This window comes from Bos indicus, chromosome 7, assembly GCF_029378745.1.
Source record: "Bos indicus isolate NIAB-ARS_2022 breed Sahiwal x Tharparkar chromosome 7, NIAB-ARS_B.indTharparkar_mat_pri_1.0, whole genome shotgun sequence".
Lineage (NCBI taxonomy): Eukaryota > Metazoa > Chordata > Mammalia > Artiodactyla > Bovidae > Bos > Bos indicus.
In genome coordinates this window covers 60,894,630-60,914,088 of record NC_091766.1, presented here as the reverse complement: position 1 = coordinate 60,914,088, position 19,459 = coordinate 60,894,630, and the positions used below count along the sequence as shown (strand labels likewise).

General features: G+C 42.4%; 1 protein-coding gene across 2 annotated transcripts in view; it reads left to right on the top strand.

The window, feature by feature from the left end:
• The window catches only part of PDE6A (phosphodiesterase 6A), a 125,451-nt gene that overhangs the window by 96,719 nt on the left and 9,273 nt on the right, over window positions 1-19,459 (top strand). For both annotated transcript variants that reach the window (XM_070793846.1, XM_070793845.1), the window contains exons 13-17: window positions 111-218; window positions 2,156-2,265; window positions 3,746-3,833; window positions 4,038-4,138; window positions 4,664-4,771. In XM_070793846.1, the coding sequence (XP_070649947.1) occupies window positions 111-218; window positions 2,156-2,265; window positions 3,746-3,833; window positions 4,038-4,138; window positions 4,664-4,771 (515 nt within the window). The remainder of the gene's footprint in view (window positions 1-110; window positions 219-2,155; window positions 2,266-3,745; window positions 3,834-4,037; window positions 4,139-4,663; window positions 4,772-19,459) is intronic.

Sequence of the window (19,459 nt, the reverse complement as noted above, 5' to 3'; positions counted from 1 at the left end):
CTGTGGTCCTGCGTGGGGACCGGAACACTGAGGGGCTCGGCCAGGCAGGCCCCCCTGCCCGCCCCAGTGCGGTGCTGCTGCCTTACAGTGTGCCGTGTGTGTGTTCGCAGGCCCTGGTGCGGTTCATGTATTCCCTGAGTAAGGGCTACCGCAGGATCACCTACCACAACTGGCGGCACGGCTTCAACGTGGGGCAGACCATGTTCTCCTTGCTGGTGGTACGAGAACAGGGGGACCCAGCGGCGTGGTGGGAGGGACCTCGGGCTGCTAGGGGCTCCCGCTACCCTGGGCACCTCAGTGCAGCTCGCCAGGCAGCAGCGGCATCATTCTTCTATTTATTGCCTTTTTAAAAAATAGACAACAAGAGTACATGCTTAGCATAAATGAATTCCAAGAAGTGAGAAGTATACAAAATAAAAAGTGAAAGAAAGGCAGCATTCTACTCCCACCCCCAAGCCAGTATTTGGAGAAAACCATGGCACAGCTCCTTCCAGGTTTCCCTCCAGAAGCATCGAGAGATTTGTTCACACACACATACACAAAATTTATTTTATTTATAACCAATTAAACAATATGATTCTATAATATGCTTTTTTATTTGAAACTATATAAATATATCAATCATGTTTTCCTATATATATATTTTATTGTGGTAAAACATATATAACCTAAAATTTACCATTTTTAGGTGCATAATTCAGTGGCATCAAGGACATTCACAGTATTGTGCAACCATCACTACTCTCCATCTCTAGAACTTTTCCAACTTCCCAGACACCCTGTCTCCATTAAACAACATTAATACAACTCCCTATTTCCTCAGTCTCCAGCCCCTGGGAGCCAGCATTCTACTTTTTCAGTCTCTATGAATTCCCTTTCTTATAGGTACCTCACCTAAGTAGAATCATACAGTATTTGTCCTTTTGTGTCTGATCAATTTCACTTAGCATAATGTCTTCAAGGCTTATCCATGATCTAATTTTATGACTTCATAGTATTTTGCATTGTTTAAGTAGATAACACTTTCTTTACCTAGCTCCCCTATTCAGAGAAGGCAATGGCAACTCATTCCAGTACTCTTGCCTAGACAACCCCATGGACGGAGGAGCCTGGTAGGCTGCGGTCCATGGGGTTGCTAAGAGTCGAACACGACTGAGTGTCTTCACTTTCACTTTTCACTTTCATGCATTGGAGAAGGAAATGGCAACCCACTCCAGTGTTCTTGCCTGGAGAAGTCCAGGGACGGGGGAGCCTCGTGGGCTGCCGTCTATGGAGTTGCACAGAGTTGGACACGACTGAAGCAACTTAGCAGCAGCAGCAGCAGCTCCCTTATGAGGATTGCTTTTGATCTTTCACTATTACAAACAATGCTATTATGTCCTTGGATGGACATACCAATGTGTATATGTGTGAGTCATTTTGTCTCAGAAGTTTTGGAGGTTTTATATTTCATTTAAAAGTGTTTTCCCATCCAGGTCACAACACAAATCTCTGCCCTTGCCCAGTGTCCCCATCCTCATTCCTTTCCCTCGTGTCTGGAGTGGTCAGGCCAGAGAAAGCACTGGGGCCTGGGGGCAGGAATTCTAGCCAGGCTGCCTCTGAAGGTGAAAAACATACCGCTTAGACGTGATTTATTTCTTAGAGTCACAAGTCAGCGGCACCTCCTCAGGGCTCTTTCCACCCTTGACTCCAATACCCGGCACAAACAAGGAGTTAAGTGAGGACAGCCAGGGAAAAATTCTTCTGAGCTGTGTTTGAACCAGTAGACCAGGTTTGGAAGGTTTGTTTTACCAGTCTGGACATGTTCCAACACCATCTAAATCCTCAAAGTCCAGGGCTGTCTGTTTCTCAACAATCATCCAGTCTGACACCCTCCACTTTAAGGCCCAGAGGGAGGTGGGACCAGCTAAGGTGACTCGGGAGTAAAACGACCCACCATCACCTTTGCCTGGACTGTCCCAGTTCTAGCACAGAAAGTCCCATATCCCACATCTCAGTCCTGGCAAACGTCTGGTCATCCTGTGGCACCAGGGGTTGAGCCAAGATCAGACCTGTGTTTCCAAGCACCAGGCCCTCCCCCTTACTCCTGCTCTCTCAGTCCTGCTTCCAAGCCCCCCACAAAAGGAGTGAGTAGCATCTCTGACTGCCCTTCCAGACCGGAAAGCTGAAGCGATACTTCACAGACCTGGAGGCCTTGGCCATGGTCACCGCCGCCTTCTGCCATGACATTGACCACAGAGGCACTAACAATCTCTACCAGATGAAGTGAGTCAGCCCTTACTGGCCCTTCTCTCTACCTCCTGCCTCTGGGATTGATTACCTAGATCTGAATGGGTCTTAGACAGACTCACTTGCCATGGGGAATTCCCACGGTCCACAGCTTCCCACTTCCTCCTATCCTTTGGTTCTGGGTAAACTCCTGTGATAGAATAATGAAGCTCAAATATGTCCACACCCCAGTGCCTGGGGCCTGGGGATATATTGCCTTACATTCAAAAGAAACTTCATAAACATGATTAAGGATGTTGAAATATAGGGATTATCTTGGGTTATCCAAGTGGGCCCCAAATAGTTAGAAGGGTCCTTGTAAGAAGGAGGTAGGAACTCAGGGAGGACAGAAGATGCTACACTGTTGGCTTTGAAGATGCAGGATAAGTCACAAGCCAAGGAATTAGGGGCCTCTAGAAGCTAGAAAAGGCAAGGAAACAGTCTCCTCTAGAACCTCCAGAAGGAAAACAGCTCTTCAGACCATTTTAGACTTCTAAACTCCAGAGCTGAAAGACACTAAATTTTTCTTGTTTTAAGCCATTTAAGTTTGTGGTGATTTTTAAGAGCAGCAACAGGAAACTAATAAACTTTCTCACTCTGCTCCTTCCTCTCCTACTGAACTAATTTAAGCCAAGATGTTAGTAACTGCTAACGATTCATTTATTCACCTTGGGTTTATAATGCACAAAAGGCCAGCATGGTAGGCCCTATGTTAGGCAAAGGAGGTTCCATGGTGAACAAACCAGACACAGTCCCTGACTTCACAGAGCTTATATCCTAGTCTCTGAAGTAGTGGCCAGGAACCATGGTCTTGGGAGACCCTCATGACCACCACGTGGACTGGCAGAGCAGGGACTAGTGTCGTACCCAGGCTCTGCCCAGGGCCCACAGACTGTAAGTCATGCTTCTGTGAGTCTTCTCAGTTTCTGCCTGCTGCTCCAAGGTTAGAGATTATGTTTACATTTTACCTTGTAGAAGGCGAAGTACTGATCTCAGTGCTTGGCACACAACAAGGGCTCAGCAAATATTTATTGAATAAAGACGTGAATAAATACGTTGCTTGTGGGAATCCAGTGACTTCTCAGAATCAGGTTTGGAAGATCTGGGGCTCGGCGATCTTTAAAGCACTAGCCCAGTGCCAGTGTCCATGGATGGCTATGGGGATGGGTCTGTAAAACTGCACATGGCATTGTGTTTGTGTCTTTTTCTGGGGATAAGGGTCCACACTTCTAGGGAGGCCATGTCCCCAAAGAGGCCCAGAATTAGTTATGGAGAAAGTTAAAGTATGAGAGCCAGGACACCTGCTATCTAGTCCTATTTCTCACGGTCGTACTGTGTGACAAGTCCCTTCTTATTCTTGCACTTCAACCTATCTGCCTGCAGAATTAGGAGGTGACAGGAATGGATGATGCCTTTAACCTTCATCTCTGCCATTCCATGTTAATCTTCTCTGTGTGTCTCTTTCTCTCCCATTCAGATCCCAGAACCCACTGGCCAAGCTCCATGGGTCCTCCATCTTGGAAAGACACCACTTGGAGTTTGGTAAAACACTGTTGAGAGATGAGGTAGGATGAGAGCCCTCTGCATTGGCTTTGGGGCCTGAGAATGAGTCCCCATCTCACAAGAAGCCTGAGTGTAGCCAGGCATTGGCCTGGACTGTCTCTCTGGTCACCTGGGGCAGCCATCAGGAATTGAATGACTTTACTGCCAGCATCACTTCTCTCTTCTCTCCTTCTCACATCACTTCTATCCCTCCATTTTCTCTTTAGAGCCTAAATATCTTTCAGAACCTCAATCGCAGGCAGCACGAGCATGCAATCCACATGATGGACATCGCGATCATTGCTACAGACCTTGCCTTGTATTTCAAGTTGGTATTTCTTCTCATTTTAAGAATAAAAATGATTAGGGAATTCCCTGCCAGTCCAGTGGTTAAGACTTGGGGATTTTACTGCCATGGGGCCAGGTTCTATCCCTAGCAGGGTAAATAAGATCCTGCAAGCTGTAAGGCATGGACAAACAAAAAAGAATACTGATTATTATAAAAATAATGAACACCACAGTTCTAATTGATTTAGTGAGTATTCTGTGCCAGGTACCGCACTTGCGCTATGGATGCATCCATTCTCACTACAGCTCTGAGTTAGTCTTACCCTGTTATACAGATGGGGAAACTGAGATCAGGGGAAGATAAGCTAAGATCAGATAATAAACCCATAGTAGAGTCTGAGTTAGAACCTAGGTCTTCACTCCCAGGCATTGGTTCTTTTTAAAAGTTACCTTTCTTTTTAAAAGTTACACTGCCATAATTAGCCTCTGAAACAACCAACATTAGAAGGCCAGGGGTTGCCTTATTCTAATATGTGCTCCTTTAACAAACTGGTGTGTTTTGTAGGAAAAGGACGATGTTCCAAAAGATCGTGGATCAGTCTAAGACATACGAGACTCAGCAGGAGTGGACACAGTACATGATGCTGGATCAGACACGGAAGGAAATTGTCATGTGAGTTGAGACAAGACTTAAACCCTGATTCCCTTAAGCCCAGGGTCAAAAGGCAAGATGCTATCCTGACAGGCCTCTCCGTCTTCAAGAGAGCCCTGCAAAACTTTTCATTCTGGAGGCCTCTGACACACAAAACAAAGAAGTTATGCCAAAACAGCACTGCAAAAATGATATGTTTACTCTTCATTCTAGCACAAAAATACAAGACAGTTATCTGTGGCTCAGTAAGTAAAGAATCTGTCTCCAATACAGGAGACCACCTGTAATGCAGGAGACATGGGCTCAATCCCTGCATGGGGAAGATACCTTGGAGAAGAAAATGGCAACCCACTCCAGTATTCTTGCCTGGAAAATCCCATGGACAGGGGAGCCAGGTGGGCTACAGTCCATGGGGTTGCAAAGGGTCAGACACGAGTGAGTGACTAAGAATGTATGCATGCATGCATACCTCTCTGTATACAAAAAGTACAAGATTTGAAGTAATTCTATGCTAAAATGCAGAATTTTGGTGGTAAAGTGATATAACTTTTGGTGATAAAGTTTTTGATAAAACACAGAGCATTAAACCAATTATGGTTTGAGTGATAGCTAAGTGTTACTCAGAATATATGGGCTTAATCTCTTTAGTGTTCCCTTATACATGGCAAAAGCAGGCATGCAATTCACAAGTTAGTTCCCTGGTTTGTGTGACATTCATAGTGCTTTGTTGGCATGAGGTCTGGTAATGCAACGCAAAGCTTTCTGGTGAATATCTTCTTTTAGTTTCTCAGTATGCTTCCTTGATTCACCTCAGTTGATGATGGGGTTAGAAATGCAAATTTGAGTCTTTTCATGACTACGTGGCGCAAGCCAATGGGTCCCCTGGCTTCCCTATGACAGGTCCTGGGTGATATTAAAGGAGACAATGCCTGACCCAGGACCCAGAGAACTGTTGTTTGTTTATCCCTAGATGCTTCTGCAGAGGTGAGGTTTAATCAAGTCACGAATTTCGCAAATCCAGAGAAGAGACAGCTGCTGGGACAGGCTCAGGGAAGATGGGGCCGGTTGTCTTTCCCTCAGCTGTGAAGTTGTCCAACCAAGCCTCCCCAAAGGTCCTCCCACCCTGAGGAGCAGTGTGACCTGTGCCCACTGAACAATGAGTCATGCTCTAGTGATAGCTGCTCCCAGGCAGACCAGGAGTTGCTCCACAATGTTTCAAAAATGGTGCTGCAGAAGGGCTGAATGAGTGGAAAGAACCCTAAGTTCTTGGACAGGGGGACTTATTACAAAGTTGTCTGTTCTCCCTATTTAGTTATTTATTTAAAGTGATTCCAAAGAAAATATCAACTTTATTTTGTGGAGAATTAGGAAGCCAATTCCAAAATCCTTATGAGAATTAAGTATGAAAAAGAGCCAGAAAATTCTGAGGAAAAAAGGAAATAATAGGGGCCAGCAGAACTGAAGATAGCTCAGTCCTAGGTATGAGCAGGAGAGGTCAGTAGACAGACTCAAAAGACAATGCCTGTGCTAAAAGTAGATTTTCTGCCAGTGGAGAAGGATAATTTCATAAATGGTGTTGGGCCCATGAGGTGATCTGATGGATTTTTTTTTTCCCTCAAGACCAGCAAGCAGTTCTCCAGTGCTCAGTGAACACTGACAGGCTGTCCTACAAATTTAACTCAAATCTCACACTATCTACCTGGAGATAGCGGCAGACCCCACAGACTAAGGGCTCAGCCTCACAAGACTGGCTTCCTTTCAGATGAAGCCAGTCCGGGTTGCCTGTGCTTCTGATTGCTCAGCTATAAACTGGAAGTTGCTGTGAACTCCTCCTTGGGTTTGATTAATTTGTTAGCATGGCCCACAGAACTCAGAGAAGCATTTACTTACATTATTAGTTTAGTATAAGGATTATTACAAAAGAACAGCCAAAGAGGTACATAAGGTAAAGGCCAGAAGGGTCCTGAATGCAGGGGCTTCCATTACTACAGAACTGGGGTGTGCTCATCCACGCTGATGCTTATTAAATCTTTGTTCAATAGTTTTTACAAAGCTTAATCTGCAGCTCCCCCCACCCCTTTCCCAGAGGCCAGCAGTTGGGCTGAAAGTCCGTCCCTCTATTCCATTGGTCTTTCAGGTAGGCTTGACCCCATCTAGGGACCCTACCCTCAGTCACTCTAAGTCACTTCATTAGCATAGCCCCAAAGGGGGCTTCTTGGGAAGGACAAGACTCTTGTATCACTAGGGAAATCTCAAGGGTTTTAGGAGCTCTGTGTGAGGAATCAGGGACAAAGAGGAAATATAGTTCAGATTCTGCCATACGTGGTCACAGAGGCAGACCCCTATTTCACTCCTATAGCAAATAAATTCAAGATGAATCAAGGATTTTAAAATAATGAGAAAATAAACTAATAATATGGAGAGAGGAAAAAAGCTTGGGAGAATTGAAAAGAGTAAGCTTTTCTAAGTGTGACATAAAATTCAAAAGTCGTAAAGAGACTGATAAATTTGACTAATGAAACTTTAGAGATTTCTGGACAACACCCACAAGAACTCAGAGCTAAAGTAAGAATTTAAATGGTACACCGGGGGGAAATATGTGTAATGCTTCTGACAGAAGAAGAGCTAGTTTCCTCAGTCGTGTTAATATAATTCAAGAAAAAGACTAATCCCACAGAAAAATGAGCAAAAGGCGTGAGCAAACATTTCCCAGAAAAGGAATTACAGTGGGATGTAAACATATGAAAAGATGACCTTAGCCACAGTGAGACAAATGAAAAATAAAACTACTTTGGGATATAACTGTTCATCCCTCCTATCGGCAAAGATGAAGTGCTTGCTAACACGTGGTGTTGGGCAGAGTGAGGGGCAACAGGCAACCCTATTCACTGTGCTGGGAATGTAAATAGGCGCAGTTTTGTTTCTTTGGTTTTCAATGTTGGCTTATACTTTTTTACCCTGACCACCCAGGGCCATGGCAGTGAAAGCGCCAAGTCCTAACCCCCGGATGGCCAGGTAACTCTTCAAGAGGTGCAGTTTTACGAAGGGCAATGCCTATCAAAATTGAAACCAGCCATACTCTTTGGCCCAGGAAATCCCAGATCCAGGATTTACCCTACAGAATTTCTCCCACCTGTGCTACAAGAAGTATGCATAGAGTTATTCATTGCAACATTACTTGTAACCACAAAAAATATTGAAAAAAACTTAAAAGACCATCATGGGGGACCAGGTTAAATACAATATATTATTTACACACAGTGCGGTGTCATGCAGTTTACAAAGATATGACATGAAAGGTTTCCAAAAAAATAAATAAATAAAGCCAGAAGCAAGACTTCTTGAATCATGGTAAAAGCCAACGTAGTCTTAAGCGGAAGCTCTTGCAAAGCCTTCCAAGACAAATACAGGCTTAGATGGTCTCAAGGGAATCCGTATTTTCTCTCTTTACATTATCTTCTGGAGAAAGTGCAGTAAGTGAGGCATGGTCAGTTCCTCATTCTTATCCCATGTGACAAAATAAAGACAAATTTGCCCTTTCTTGAAGTCTATAGTGTGAAGACCCCTGGGGCATCAAACAGAAGGACAATAAATATTGGTGTTTTCAAAGCTCCTTTTAATCATGGCGTTATAAACCCAAGGGAGGGCTTTGGACCTTCCCTGTCTTATATATTTATTTTGTTAGGGCGTTAGAAGTGGAAAGCTTTGTCCTTTGATTGTACAGTGGGGCAGCAGAAGCTGAGCATCTCTTATTTAGCACTCTACTTCCTTCAGAGAATGAACCTCATTCTCTGCTGTTAGGGATGTGGGATGGCCCCCTGCTATCAGGGCCATCAAAAAGGTAGCAGTACTTGATTTCATCCATGCTTCTGTCTGTCTATCCATCAATCTATCTAGTCTACCTACATACCTATCCATCTATTAGTAGCTCTGCCTTTCTTAGAATTAAGAATAAAAAATAAGGTGGGTGTCAGCAGAATGCATTCTAATAACATGCTTATATGAAATGAAAAATAAGGGTCAGATTCTTTCTGAAACAAGTCTTATTTTCAGGCTTCAGTTGACAATAAAAGACTGGCATTTCCAATTGTTACATGGCAGATATTTCCAGAAATAAATGAATCAAACTTGAAGGTTCAAAGTTTTGATGAAAATGTTGCTAAATGTTGTGATAAGATAAAAGCACTTAATAAAAAATACAGCACTGGGAGGGGGAGGGATAAATTGGGAGTTTGGGATGACATATATACACTACCATATTAAAAATAGATAACCAGCAAGGACATACTGTGCAGCACAGGGAACTCTGCTCACTCTTCTGTAATAACCTAAATGGGAAAAGAATTTGGAAAAAGAATAGACACATGTATAACTGAATCACTTGCTGTACACTTGAAGCTAATGCAACATTGTTAATCAAATTGCTCCAATATAAAAAAAAAAGTCAAAAAATATAAAACTGGAAGATATATTAAAGTGAATAGTGTTTTAATTGACTTAACATATTCTGAGTGTCTTGGGTTAACCAAAGTGCCACACAGAAAGTGTCTGGGGTACAATTAATAGTCATATGAGGAATCTTAGTCAAATCTTTATGGCACAATTCCCGGAAACTGAGGAAGTGAATGACTCTAATGTTTGCTTTAGACAAACTTAAAGGAGAATCTGATTAAACTGTCAACTGATAATGTGGAAGAATTTAAAGAATGGAATGATGTTGTAACAAAACTTTTTCCATTCCCAGGGTTTCTAAATGTTGCATCTAATTAGTCTGGCAGTATGAAATATTCACTAATTCATTTTTGGCCATGTCACATGGCTTAGGTCCTCAACTAGGGATTGAACTCTCCCCTTGGCAGTGAAAGCTCAGAGTTCTAACCACTAGACTGCAGGGAATTCCCCATGCATTAACTGATTAAAAAAAAAAAGTCCCATCCTCTCTATCAATAGATGAACTTCCAAAAATATTTGAGTTTTTAATAATTTCTAAAAAACAGGTAATATAGTTTATTGTATTGGTTAATCATGTAATAATAGTAACTCAATCCAGAACAAAAATTTTCTATACTTGGAGATCTATGGTCAAAGATGACAATATTTAGTTACATATTTTAATTAATGGACATATTTGGTTAAAAATCAGTATGCAAAAGTGATCAACACATTTCATATATATATTTGAATATCTGTGATATATATACAGTTATACACATATATAGATATACATACACACATACACACAAATATAAAACCTTAGGATAAACTCTGTAGGGGAAGTTAACTGGAAATACATGTTTATGGAGAAAAAAAGAATGCAAAGTTCCAGACTTTTGTTTTTAATTGAAGCATAGTTGATGTACAATATTATGTAACTTTGAGGTGTATAATATGGTGATTCACAATTTTTAAAGGTTATACTCCATTTATAGTTATTATAAAATATTGGCTATATTCTGTGCTGTACAATACATCCATGTAGCATATTTTATACATAGCAGTTTGTGTCTCTTAATTTCTTATATTGTTATTCCCCACTTCCCTCTCCCTACTGGTAACCAGTGTATCTCCAGTTTGTCCTTCATATCTGTGAGTCTGCTGCTGCTGCTTTTAACATGTTCACTAGTTTGTTGCATTTCTTAGAGTCCATGTTTAAAAGACATCATATAGTATTTGCCTTTCTCTGACTGATTTCACTTAGCATAATACCATCCAAGTCAATCTATGTTGCTGCAAATATAAAATTTCATTCTTTTTTATGACTGGATATTACTCCGTTGGATGGATGGATGTGTGTATGTGTATATATGTATGTACACACACATATACACATACATACCACATCTTTATCCCTTCATCTGTTGACAGACACTGAGGTTGCTTCAATATCTTGACAACTGTAAATAGTGCTGCCAAGAACATTGGGATGCATGTGTCTTTTTGAATTAGTGTTTTTTCCCCAGATATATAACCAGGAGTGGAGTTTCTGGGTCATATGGTTCTGTTTTTAGTTTTATGAGAAATTGTCATACTGTTTTCCACAATGGCTGAACCAATTTACATTCCCACCAACAGTGTATGAGTTCCCTTCTCCCCACATTCTCATCAGCACTTTTTTCATGATGAAGGTCTTCCTGACGAGTGTGAGGTGATCTCTCATTGCGATTTTGATTTGCATCTCCCTGATGATTAGCAGTGTTAAGCATCTTTCCATGTTCCTGTTGGTAATCTGCGTTTCCTCTTTGGAAAAATGTCTATTCAGTTCTTCTGCTCATTTTTTAATCAAATTGTTCGCTTTTTTGCTTTTAGGCTGTTTTGTTTTTTTTTTTTTGATATTGTAGGAATAGTTTATATTTTTGGATACTAAACTTCTTATTGGACATGTCAATTGCAAATATTTTTTCTCATTCTATGGGTTGAATCTTTGGTTTGTCAATGGTTTCCTTTGCTGTGAAAAAGCTTTTCAGTTTAATTAGGTCCCATTTGTTTACTTTTGCTTTTCCTTCCTTTGCTTCAGAAGACAGATTCAAAAAAAGATTGGAACAATTTATGTCAAAGAGTGTTCTGCCTACCTTTTCCTCCAGGAGATTTATGGTTTCTGGTCTTAGGTTTGTGTGTGCATGCTAAGTCGCTTCAGTAGTGTCTGACTCTTTGTGACCCTGTGGATTGTAGCCCATCAGGCTCCCCTGCCCGTGGGATTCTCTAGGCAAAGCCTTCTATCTCCTGCATTGGCAGGCAGGTTCTTTACCACTAGCACCACCTGGGAAGCCTTTAAAACTCTAGAATCTTAAAGAAATGCTGGTTCATTTGTTTTTAAATGGATGGTACACTGATGGTTGATATAAAAATGCTATGCTATTTAGATTTCTTTATATTTAAAGAATAATGAAACCATTTTATTTATTTTTATGATCATAATTATTTTTATTAAGCCAAAAACATAACAGAGCTTTACAGGGAGAACCCAACTACATTTAATTAAACATAAAAATATAGATTAAACAACAACAAAAGAAGCAGCCTATCACTGAAGACACATTAATACAAGAAAGTTACAAGGAACCCATTTAAGATTTTTGGAAGGTAACATTCTCAACAATATAAGTAATCTGGGTACCATGATGTAGAAGGAGGTAGTAATACTATTTGCAGAGTCCTTTCAATCTTTCAAGACTGGGTAAGTAAGTCAAGATGTCAACTTAAAAATGTACAAGAAGGTAAACACTTTTCAGAATTCTTCTGGTAGGCACTCAGTGAAAAATGTTCAAAGATCTATAAAGTAGGGTTCTCAATCTTAACACTATTGACATTTGGGAGCAATAAATATAATAGGGGCTCTCCTGTGCATTTAAAGATATTTAACATAATCCCTGGTTTCTACTCAGTAGATCCCAGTAGCAGCCCCTCCTCCTCAGCTGTGACAAGCAGAACTATCTCCAGACACGGCCAAATATCCCCTGGGAGCAAAAGTGGCACCTGGTTGAAAAGCACTGTTGTGAAGCGGTCTTGGGGCTGGTCCATCTATTAGGTGATTAGACACATAATTAGAGCTACTACACACCTGGGTATAGTGTACCTGTTACACACTTAGGGCTTCAGCTCCAGAGGGTCTGGTCTCATCTCTCTCACTAATTGGTGATTGACCTTGAGCAGGTAACTTCACTTCTCTGTGCCTGTTTCCTCATCTGCTCAAAGAGAGTAATGGTAGTATCTACCTTATGGGTTATCACAGGGGCTGAGCCAGGACACGTGGAGTGCTGTGCTGCATTGCTCATGGCAGGCATGGTGTCAGGCTTTTCCTGTGATATAAAGAGACCTATGTATTTTGGCCTTTGTCCCCATTTCCCAACACAGATTCTAAAACCCTTGATAGTGATGAGTCATAGACTTGATAGGAGTGTCTTTGGTTCTAAGGGTTTCCCTGGTAGCTCAGCTGGTAAAGAATCCACCTGCAATGCAGGAGACCCCAGTTCAATTCCTGGGTCGGGAAGATCCACTGGAGAAGGGATAGGCTACCCACTCCAGTATTCTTGGGCTTCCCTGGTGGCTTAGCTGGTAAAGAATCTGCCTGCAATGTGGGAGACCTGGGTTCAATCCCTGGGTTGGGAAGATCCCCTGGAGAAGGGAAAGGCTACCCACTCCAGTATTCTGGCCTGGAGAATTCCATGGACTATACAGTCCACAGGGTCACAAAGAGTCGGACACGACTGGGCCACTTTCACTTTCTTTTGGCTCTAATGAGGCAACTCTTGGTGGAACCCTAGAGGGCTTCAGGATAGGTGCTGATCACTAGAAAGACAAAGATTTCATTAGAAGCTTGAAACTTTCAGCCCCAGCCCAACCTCTGGGGAGGGGAAGAGGACTGAAGACTGAGTCAGTCAGTGGCCAATGATTTAATAAACCATGTTTATGGGGCAAAATCTCCATAAAAACCTATGAAAAACAGTTTGAAGAGCCACTAAGTCAGTGAACACATCGACAGGCTGGGAGGGTGACATGTCTGAAAAGAGCGTGGAAGCTCTGTAGGCACTCCCAACCCCATACCTTGTCCTGTGCGTCTCTTCCATTTGGCTATTCCTAAGTTATATCCTATGGACTTCCCTGGTGGCTCAGACGGTAAAGCGTCTGTCTACAATGCAGGAGACCTGGGTTCGATCCCTGGATTGGGAAGATCCCCTGGAGAAGGAAATGGCAATCCACTCCAGTACTATTGCCTGGAAAATCTCATGGACAAAGGAGCCTGGTAGACTACAGTCCATGGGATCGCAAAGAGTCAGACATGACTGAGCAACTTCAGTTTCACTTTTCACTTTCAAGTTATATCCTATATGGTAAACTGGCAAAGAGAAGAGTTTTCCGAAGTTTTATGAGTTGTCCTAACAAGTTTTTAAACCTGGGGTTCATGAGAACCCCTTGCCTCTGTAGTCAAGTCAGAGGTGTGGTAGCCTGGGGCTCTGATACTTGCAACTGACTTCCAAGGTGAGGGCAGTCTTATTGGATTGAGCCCGCCAACCTGCAAAATCTGACGCTAGTCAAATGTTAAAAGTGAATTGTATTGAATCGAATTGAATCAGAGGACACCCAGTTGGTGACAGAATTGCTTGTTTTGAGGAAAAAACCCAGCACTTGCCTCCTCCGCTCTGATTATCTGGGAGGGCTCCGGTTGGTAACCTTCATCTTATTTGAGGTCCACACCTCAACCCTTGAGGTATCTTTTTTTTTTTCCTCCTCATCCTGAGGTATGTGGGCTCTTAGTTCCCTGACCAGGGATCAAACTCATGCCCCCTTCAGTGGAAGTCCCTGCAGAATCCTAAGCACTGGACCACTAGGGAAGTCCCAACCACATTTGAGTCTCCTGCTTTGCTGTCTCTTGGGTCACCCTAATGCAGTGTGCTTACTGTAGGACCAGGATGTGACAGTACCTTCAGAATCAGGGCATGACATCAGTGATGCCATCCAACCATCTCATCCTCTTTCGTCCCCTTCTCCTCCTGCCCTCAATCTTTCCCAGCATCAGGGTCTTTTCCAATGAGTCAGCTCTCTGCATCAGGTGGTCAAAGTATTGGAGTTTCAGCTTCAACATCAGTCCCTCCAATGAACACCCAGGACTGATCTCCTTTAGGATGGACTGGTTGGATCTCCTTGCAGTCCAAGGGACTCCCAAGAGTCTTCTCCAACACCACAGTTCAAAAGCATCAATTCTTTGGCACTCAGTTTTCTTTATAGTCCAACACTCACATCCATACATGACCAATGGAAAAACAATAGCCTTAAATAGACGGACTTTTGTTGGCAAAGTAATGTCTCTGCTTTATAATATGCTGTCTAGGATGGTCATAACTTTTCTTCCAAAGAGAAAGCATCCTTTAATTTCATGGCTGCAGTCACCATCGGCACTGATTTTGCAGCCCTCAAAAATAAACTCTGTTACTGTTTCCCCATCTATTTCCCATGAAGTGATGGGACCAGATGCCATGATCTAGTTTACTGAATGTTGAGCTTTAAGCCAACTTTTTCACTCTCCTCTCTCACTTTCATTAAAAGGCTCTTAAGTTCTTCACTTTCTGCCATAAGTGTGGTGTCACCTGCATATTGGAGGTTATAGATATTTCTCCCAGCAATCTTGATTCCAGCGTGTGCTTCATCCAGCCCAGAATTTCTCATGATATACTCTTTAAATAAGCAGGGTGACAATATACAGCCTTGACGTACTCCTTTCCTGATTTGGAAACAGTCTGTTGTTCCATGTCCAGTTCTAACTATTGCTTCCTGACCTGCATACAGATTTCTCAAGAGGAAGGTCAGGTGGTCTGGTATTCCCATCTCTTGAAGAATTTTCCACAATTTGTGGTGATCCACATAGTCAAAGGTTTTGGCATAGTCAATAAGCAGAAATAGATGTTTTTCTGGAACTCTCTTGCTTTTTTGATGATCCAGTGGATGTAGTGATGCTTCCTAAGGCCCACTTGACTTCACTTTTCAGGATGTCTGGCTCTAGGTGAGTGATCATACCATTGTGATTATCTGGGTCATGAAGATCTTTTTTGTACAGTTCTTCTGTGTATTCTTGCCACCTCTTCTTAATATCTTCTGCTTCTGTTAGGTCCATACCATTTCTGTCCTTTATTGAGCCCATCTTTGCATGAAATGTTCCCTTGGTATCTTTAATTTTCTTGAAGAGATCTCTAGTCTTTCCCATTCTATTGTTTTCCTCTATTTCTTTGCATTGATCATGAAGGAAGGCTTTCTTATCTCTCCTTGCTATTCTTTGGAACTCTGCATTCAAATGGGTATATCTTTCCTTTTCTCCTTTGCTTTTCACTTCTCTTCTTTTCACAGCTATTTGTAAAGCCCCCTCAGACAGCCATTTTGCCTTTTTGCATTTCTTTTTCTTGGGAATGGTCTTGATCCCTGTCTTCTGGACAATGTCACAAACCTCCATCCATAGTTCATCAGGCACTCTATCAGATCTAATCCCTTGAATCTATTTCTCACTTTCACTGTATAATCATAAGGGATTTGATTTAGGTCATACCTGAATGGTCTAGTGGTTTTCCCTACTTTCTTCAATTTAAGTCTGAATTTGGCAATAAGGAGTTCATGATCTGAGCCACAGTCAGCTCCCGGTCTTGTTTTTGCTGACTGTATAGAGCTTCTCCATCTTTGGCTGCAAAGAATATAATCAATCTGATTTCAGTATTGACCATATGGTGATTTACATGTGTAGAGTCTTCTCTTATATTGTTGGAAGAGGATGTTTGCTATGACCAGTGTGTTCTCTTGGCAAAACTCTGTTAGCCTTTACCTTGCTTCATTCTGTACTCCAAGGTCAAATTTGCCTGTTACTCCAGGTATTTCTTGACTTCCTACTTTTGCATTCAAGTCCCCTATAATGAAAAGGACATCTTTTTGGGGTGTTAGTTCTAGAAGGTCTTGTATGTCTTCATAGAACCATTCAACTTCAGCTTCTTCATCATTACTGGTCGGGGCATAGACTTAGATTGCCGTGATATTGAATGGTTTGCCTTGGAAATGGACAGAGATCATTCTGTCGTTTTTGAGATGGCATCCAAGTACTGCATTTTGGACTCTTCTGTTGACTATGATGGCTACTCCATTTCTTCTAAGGGATTCTTGCCCACAGCAGTAGATATAACGGTCATCTGAGTTAAATTCACCCATTCCAGTCCATTTTAGTTCACTCATTCCTAAAATGTCAATGTTCACTCTTGCCATCTTCTGTTTGACCATTTCCAATTTGCCTTGATTCATGGACCTAACATTCCAGGTTCCTATGCAATATTGCTCTTTACACCATTGGACTGTACTTCCATCACCAGTCACATCCACAACTGGGTGTTGTTTTTGCTTTGGCCCTGTCTCTTCTTTCTTTTTGGAGTTATTTCTCCAATGATCTCCAGTAGCATATTGAGCACCCACTGACCTGGGGAGTTCATCTTTCAGTGTCCTATCTTTTTGCCTTTTCATACTGTTCATGGGGTTCTCAAGGCAAGAATACTGAAGTGGTTTGCCATTGCCTTCTCCAGTGGACCACGTTTTGTCAGAACTCTCCACCATGACCCGTCCATCTTGGGTGGCCTTACGCAGCATGGCTCATAGTTTCATTGAGTTAAACAAGGCTGTGGTCCATGTGATCAGATTGGTTAGTTTTCTGTGACTGTGGTTTTCATGCTGTCTGCCCTCTGATAGAGAAGGATAAGAGGCTTATGGAAGCTTCCTGATGGTAGAGACTGATTGAGGGAGAAACTGGGTCTTGTTCTGATGGGCGTGGCCATGCTCAGTAAATCTTGAATCCAATTTTCTGTTGATGGATGGAGTTGTGTTCCCTCCCTGCTATTGACCTGGGTCCAAACTATGGTGGACTTCCCTGGTGGCTCAGCCAGTAAAGCATCTGCCTACAATGTGGGAGACCCGGGTTCAATCCCTGGGTTGGGAAGATCCTCTGGAGAAGGAAATGGCAACCCACTCCAGTACTCTTGCCTGGAAAATCCCATGGACGGAGAAGCCTGGTAGGCTACAGTCCATGGGGTCGCAAAGAGTCAGACATGACTGAGAGAGACACTTCACTTCAGTAAACTATGGTGGAGGTAATGAAGATAATGGCGAATAATATTTCCTGATAAATAGAAATTATAAGAATTCCAATTTTAGTACCCATAGATTGATATTCTTTAATAGAGGGTCACATTATGACATTTGTAGGTGGGTCATAGGTACTTTTTGCCTTAATGGCTTCTTCCTCCATTTAAATAAATAAAAATCATATTTCATGACTGTTAATATAAGTGCAAATATAATCCAGGCTTAATTCATTCTTCATATATTCACTATTACTATTTTTTTTAAATAAACTAAAATTTAAATATTTTCACAAGTGCCTAAAAGTATCCTGAACCCTACTTAGGCACTACCTTAGAGATAAGTGACCCTGTCATTTTCTTTTTTTTTTCAGCAGCTCATCCTCCCCTTCCCCATCCACCCAACCATCTAGAAATGAATGTTAAGAATTTAGAATCTGCCCACACTCTGTCTGTGGAGTGTTTTTCTCTCAGGGCCACTCTTGAGGGTCACTTTTGAGACAGACCACATGTTGTCAATGGAATGTGTACCTCTCTAAATAAATCCACTTCTTACCTATCACTTTGTCTCTCACCAAATTCTTTCTCCATGAGACATAAAGAAGCTGAACTTCAGTAAGTCCTACCACCAGGAACTAAGGCCCCCACCCAGGTGAGGGGTGGAATGATAATGTGGACCCTCCTGACTCCAACCAAGTGAAACTTGGACTCAATCTTTGCTCCAATTCTGTGCTGAATTCTGCTCTACTCAAGCCCCCTCAGAAATACGCATGTATCCATAGTTTAAAATGCCCCCAATTTTGCTAGTTCAGGGAGACACGGCTTTGGGAAAAGATGCCCTGGTGTTCTCCTTACTTGTTGCAACTAATAAATCCTTCCTTCTCCACCCTTTTCCCCACCCGTTAAAAGAATTTTAAAAGTTTTTTGCATTTGAATCCAAAGGCAACCACTGTGCTAAACATGTTCTTCTAACATACATCCTGCAAATAATGGAATAGTGGCCAAGACTTTGTATATAGCTGTTGTCAAGCAGCAATTAAGAGCCACTTAAAACCCAGTGAGCTCATTACCTCGGCTCCAGCGTCCGCTGCTACCTGGCGTAAGGTGCTCTCTGTGTTCAAGAGGGTGGAACTTTGGGAAGGACCAGAGGGAAAGTATGAAAACCATGAAGACACCAAAAACACCGCAAACCGCACAATTCATAAACCACAATGGTGTGGGGCCCGTCGATTAAGAGCTACTTTAATGGTAAATGCCTACAGGGCTGCTCTCAGTCCTAAGTCCTCTGCAATCTCTCCAGGGCCTGACATGCAGTGAGCACTCAGCAAAGGTGTGCTGGGTGAGTTAACAACTTCCAACCCCACTCAAGCCCCAGGCCACGAAGCCCAGGCCTCAGCAGCGCATTTTTGGTGGCCAAGCACCAACTGATCTTATCTGTGGCTGCTTTCCCATTGCAATGATGAAACTGAGTAATGCAATCGAGTCCACATGCTCTGCAAAACCTAAAATATTTGCTATCTGGCCCTTTACAGAAAAAGTTGGTGCCTCCTGGTCTCATGTTTTACAAATTAAAAAAATGAGGCTCAGAGAGACAAAGTGACTTACCTAGTGTCTCATGGGCAATCGTGGAGCATCAACCAGGTCACCCTATCCCCCTCCCATACACCCACAGCTTTCCTTGGCTCCCTTCAAACTTCCCCCACAGGCTACCCACTTCAGACCAAGGCTAATTCCAGGAAGAGTCTGAATGCCTCGCAAGGGTGCCTGGGATGCTTCCAGGGTCACGCTTCGAGCTAAGGGTCAAGGAGAAGCACTGCTGAGCATCCCAGCTGAGCAGAAGTAATGTTTGCTTTGGGCCTGGTGCGCAGGAGCCCATCCTGGTGCTTAATATGATGCAGGTGATAGTGATGAAGATAAGGCCCGTGGTAGCACTTGTAAAATCATCCTATGTATTGGTCACAGTAACCCCTAGGACAGATATATCGCATTGAGCCCATGAAATTGCTGACTTTCAACTGCTTTTTTTTTTAACTTTTTTATATATAGCTGACGAACAAGGTTGTGATAGTTTCAGGTGAACTGCAAAGGGACTCAGCCGTACATATCCATGTAT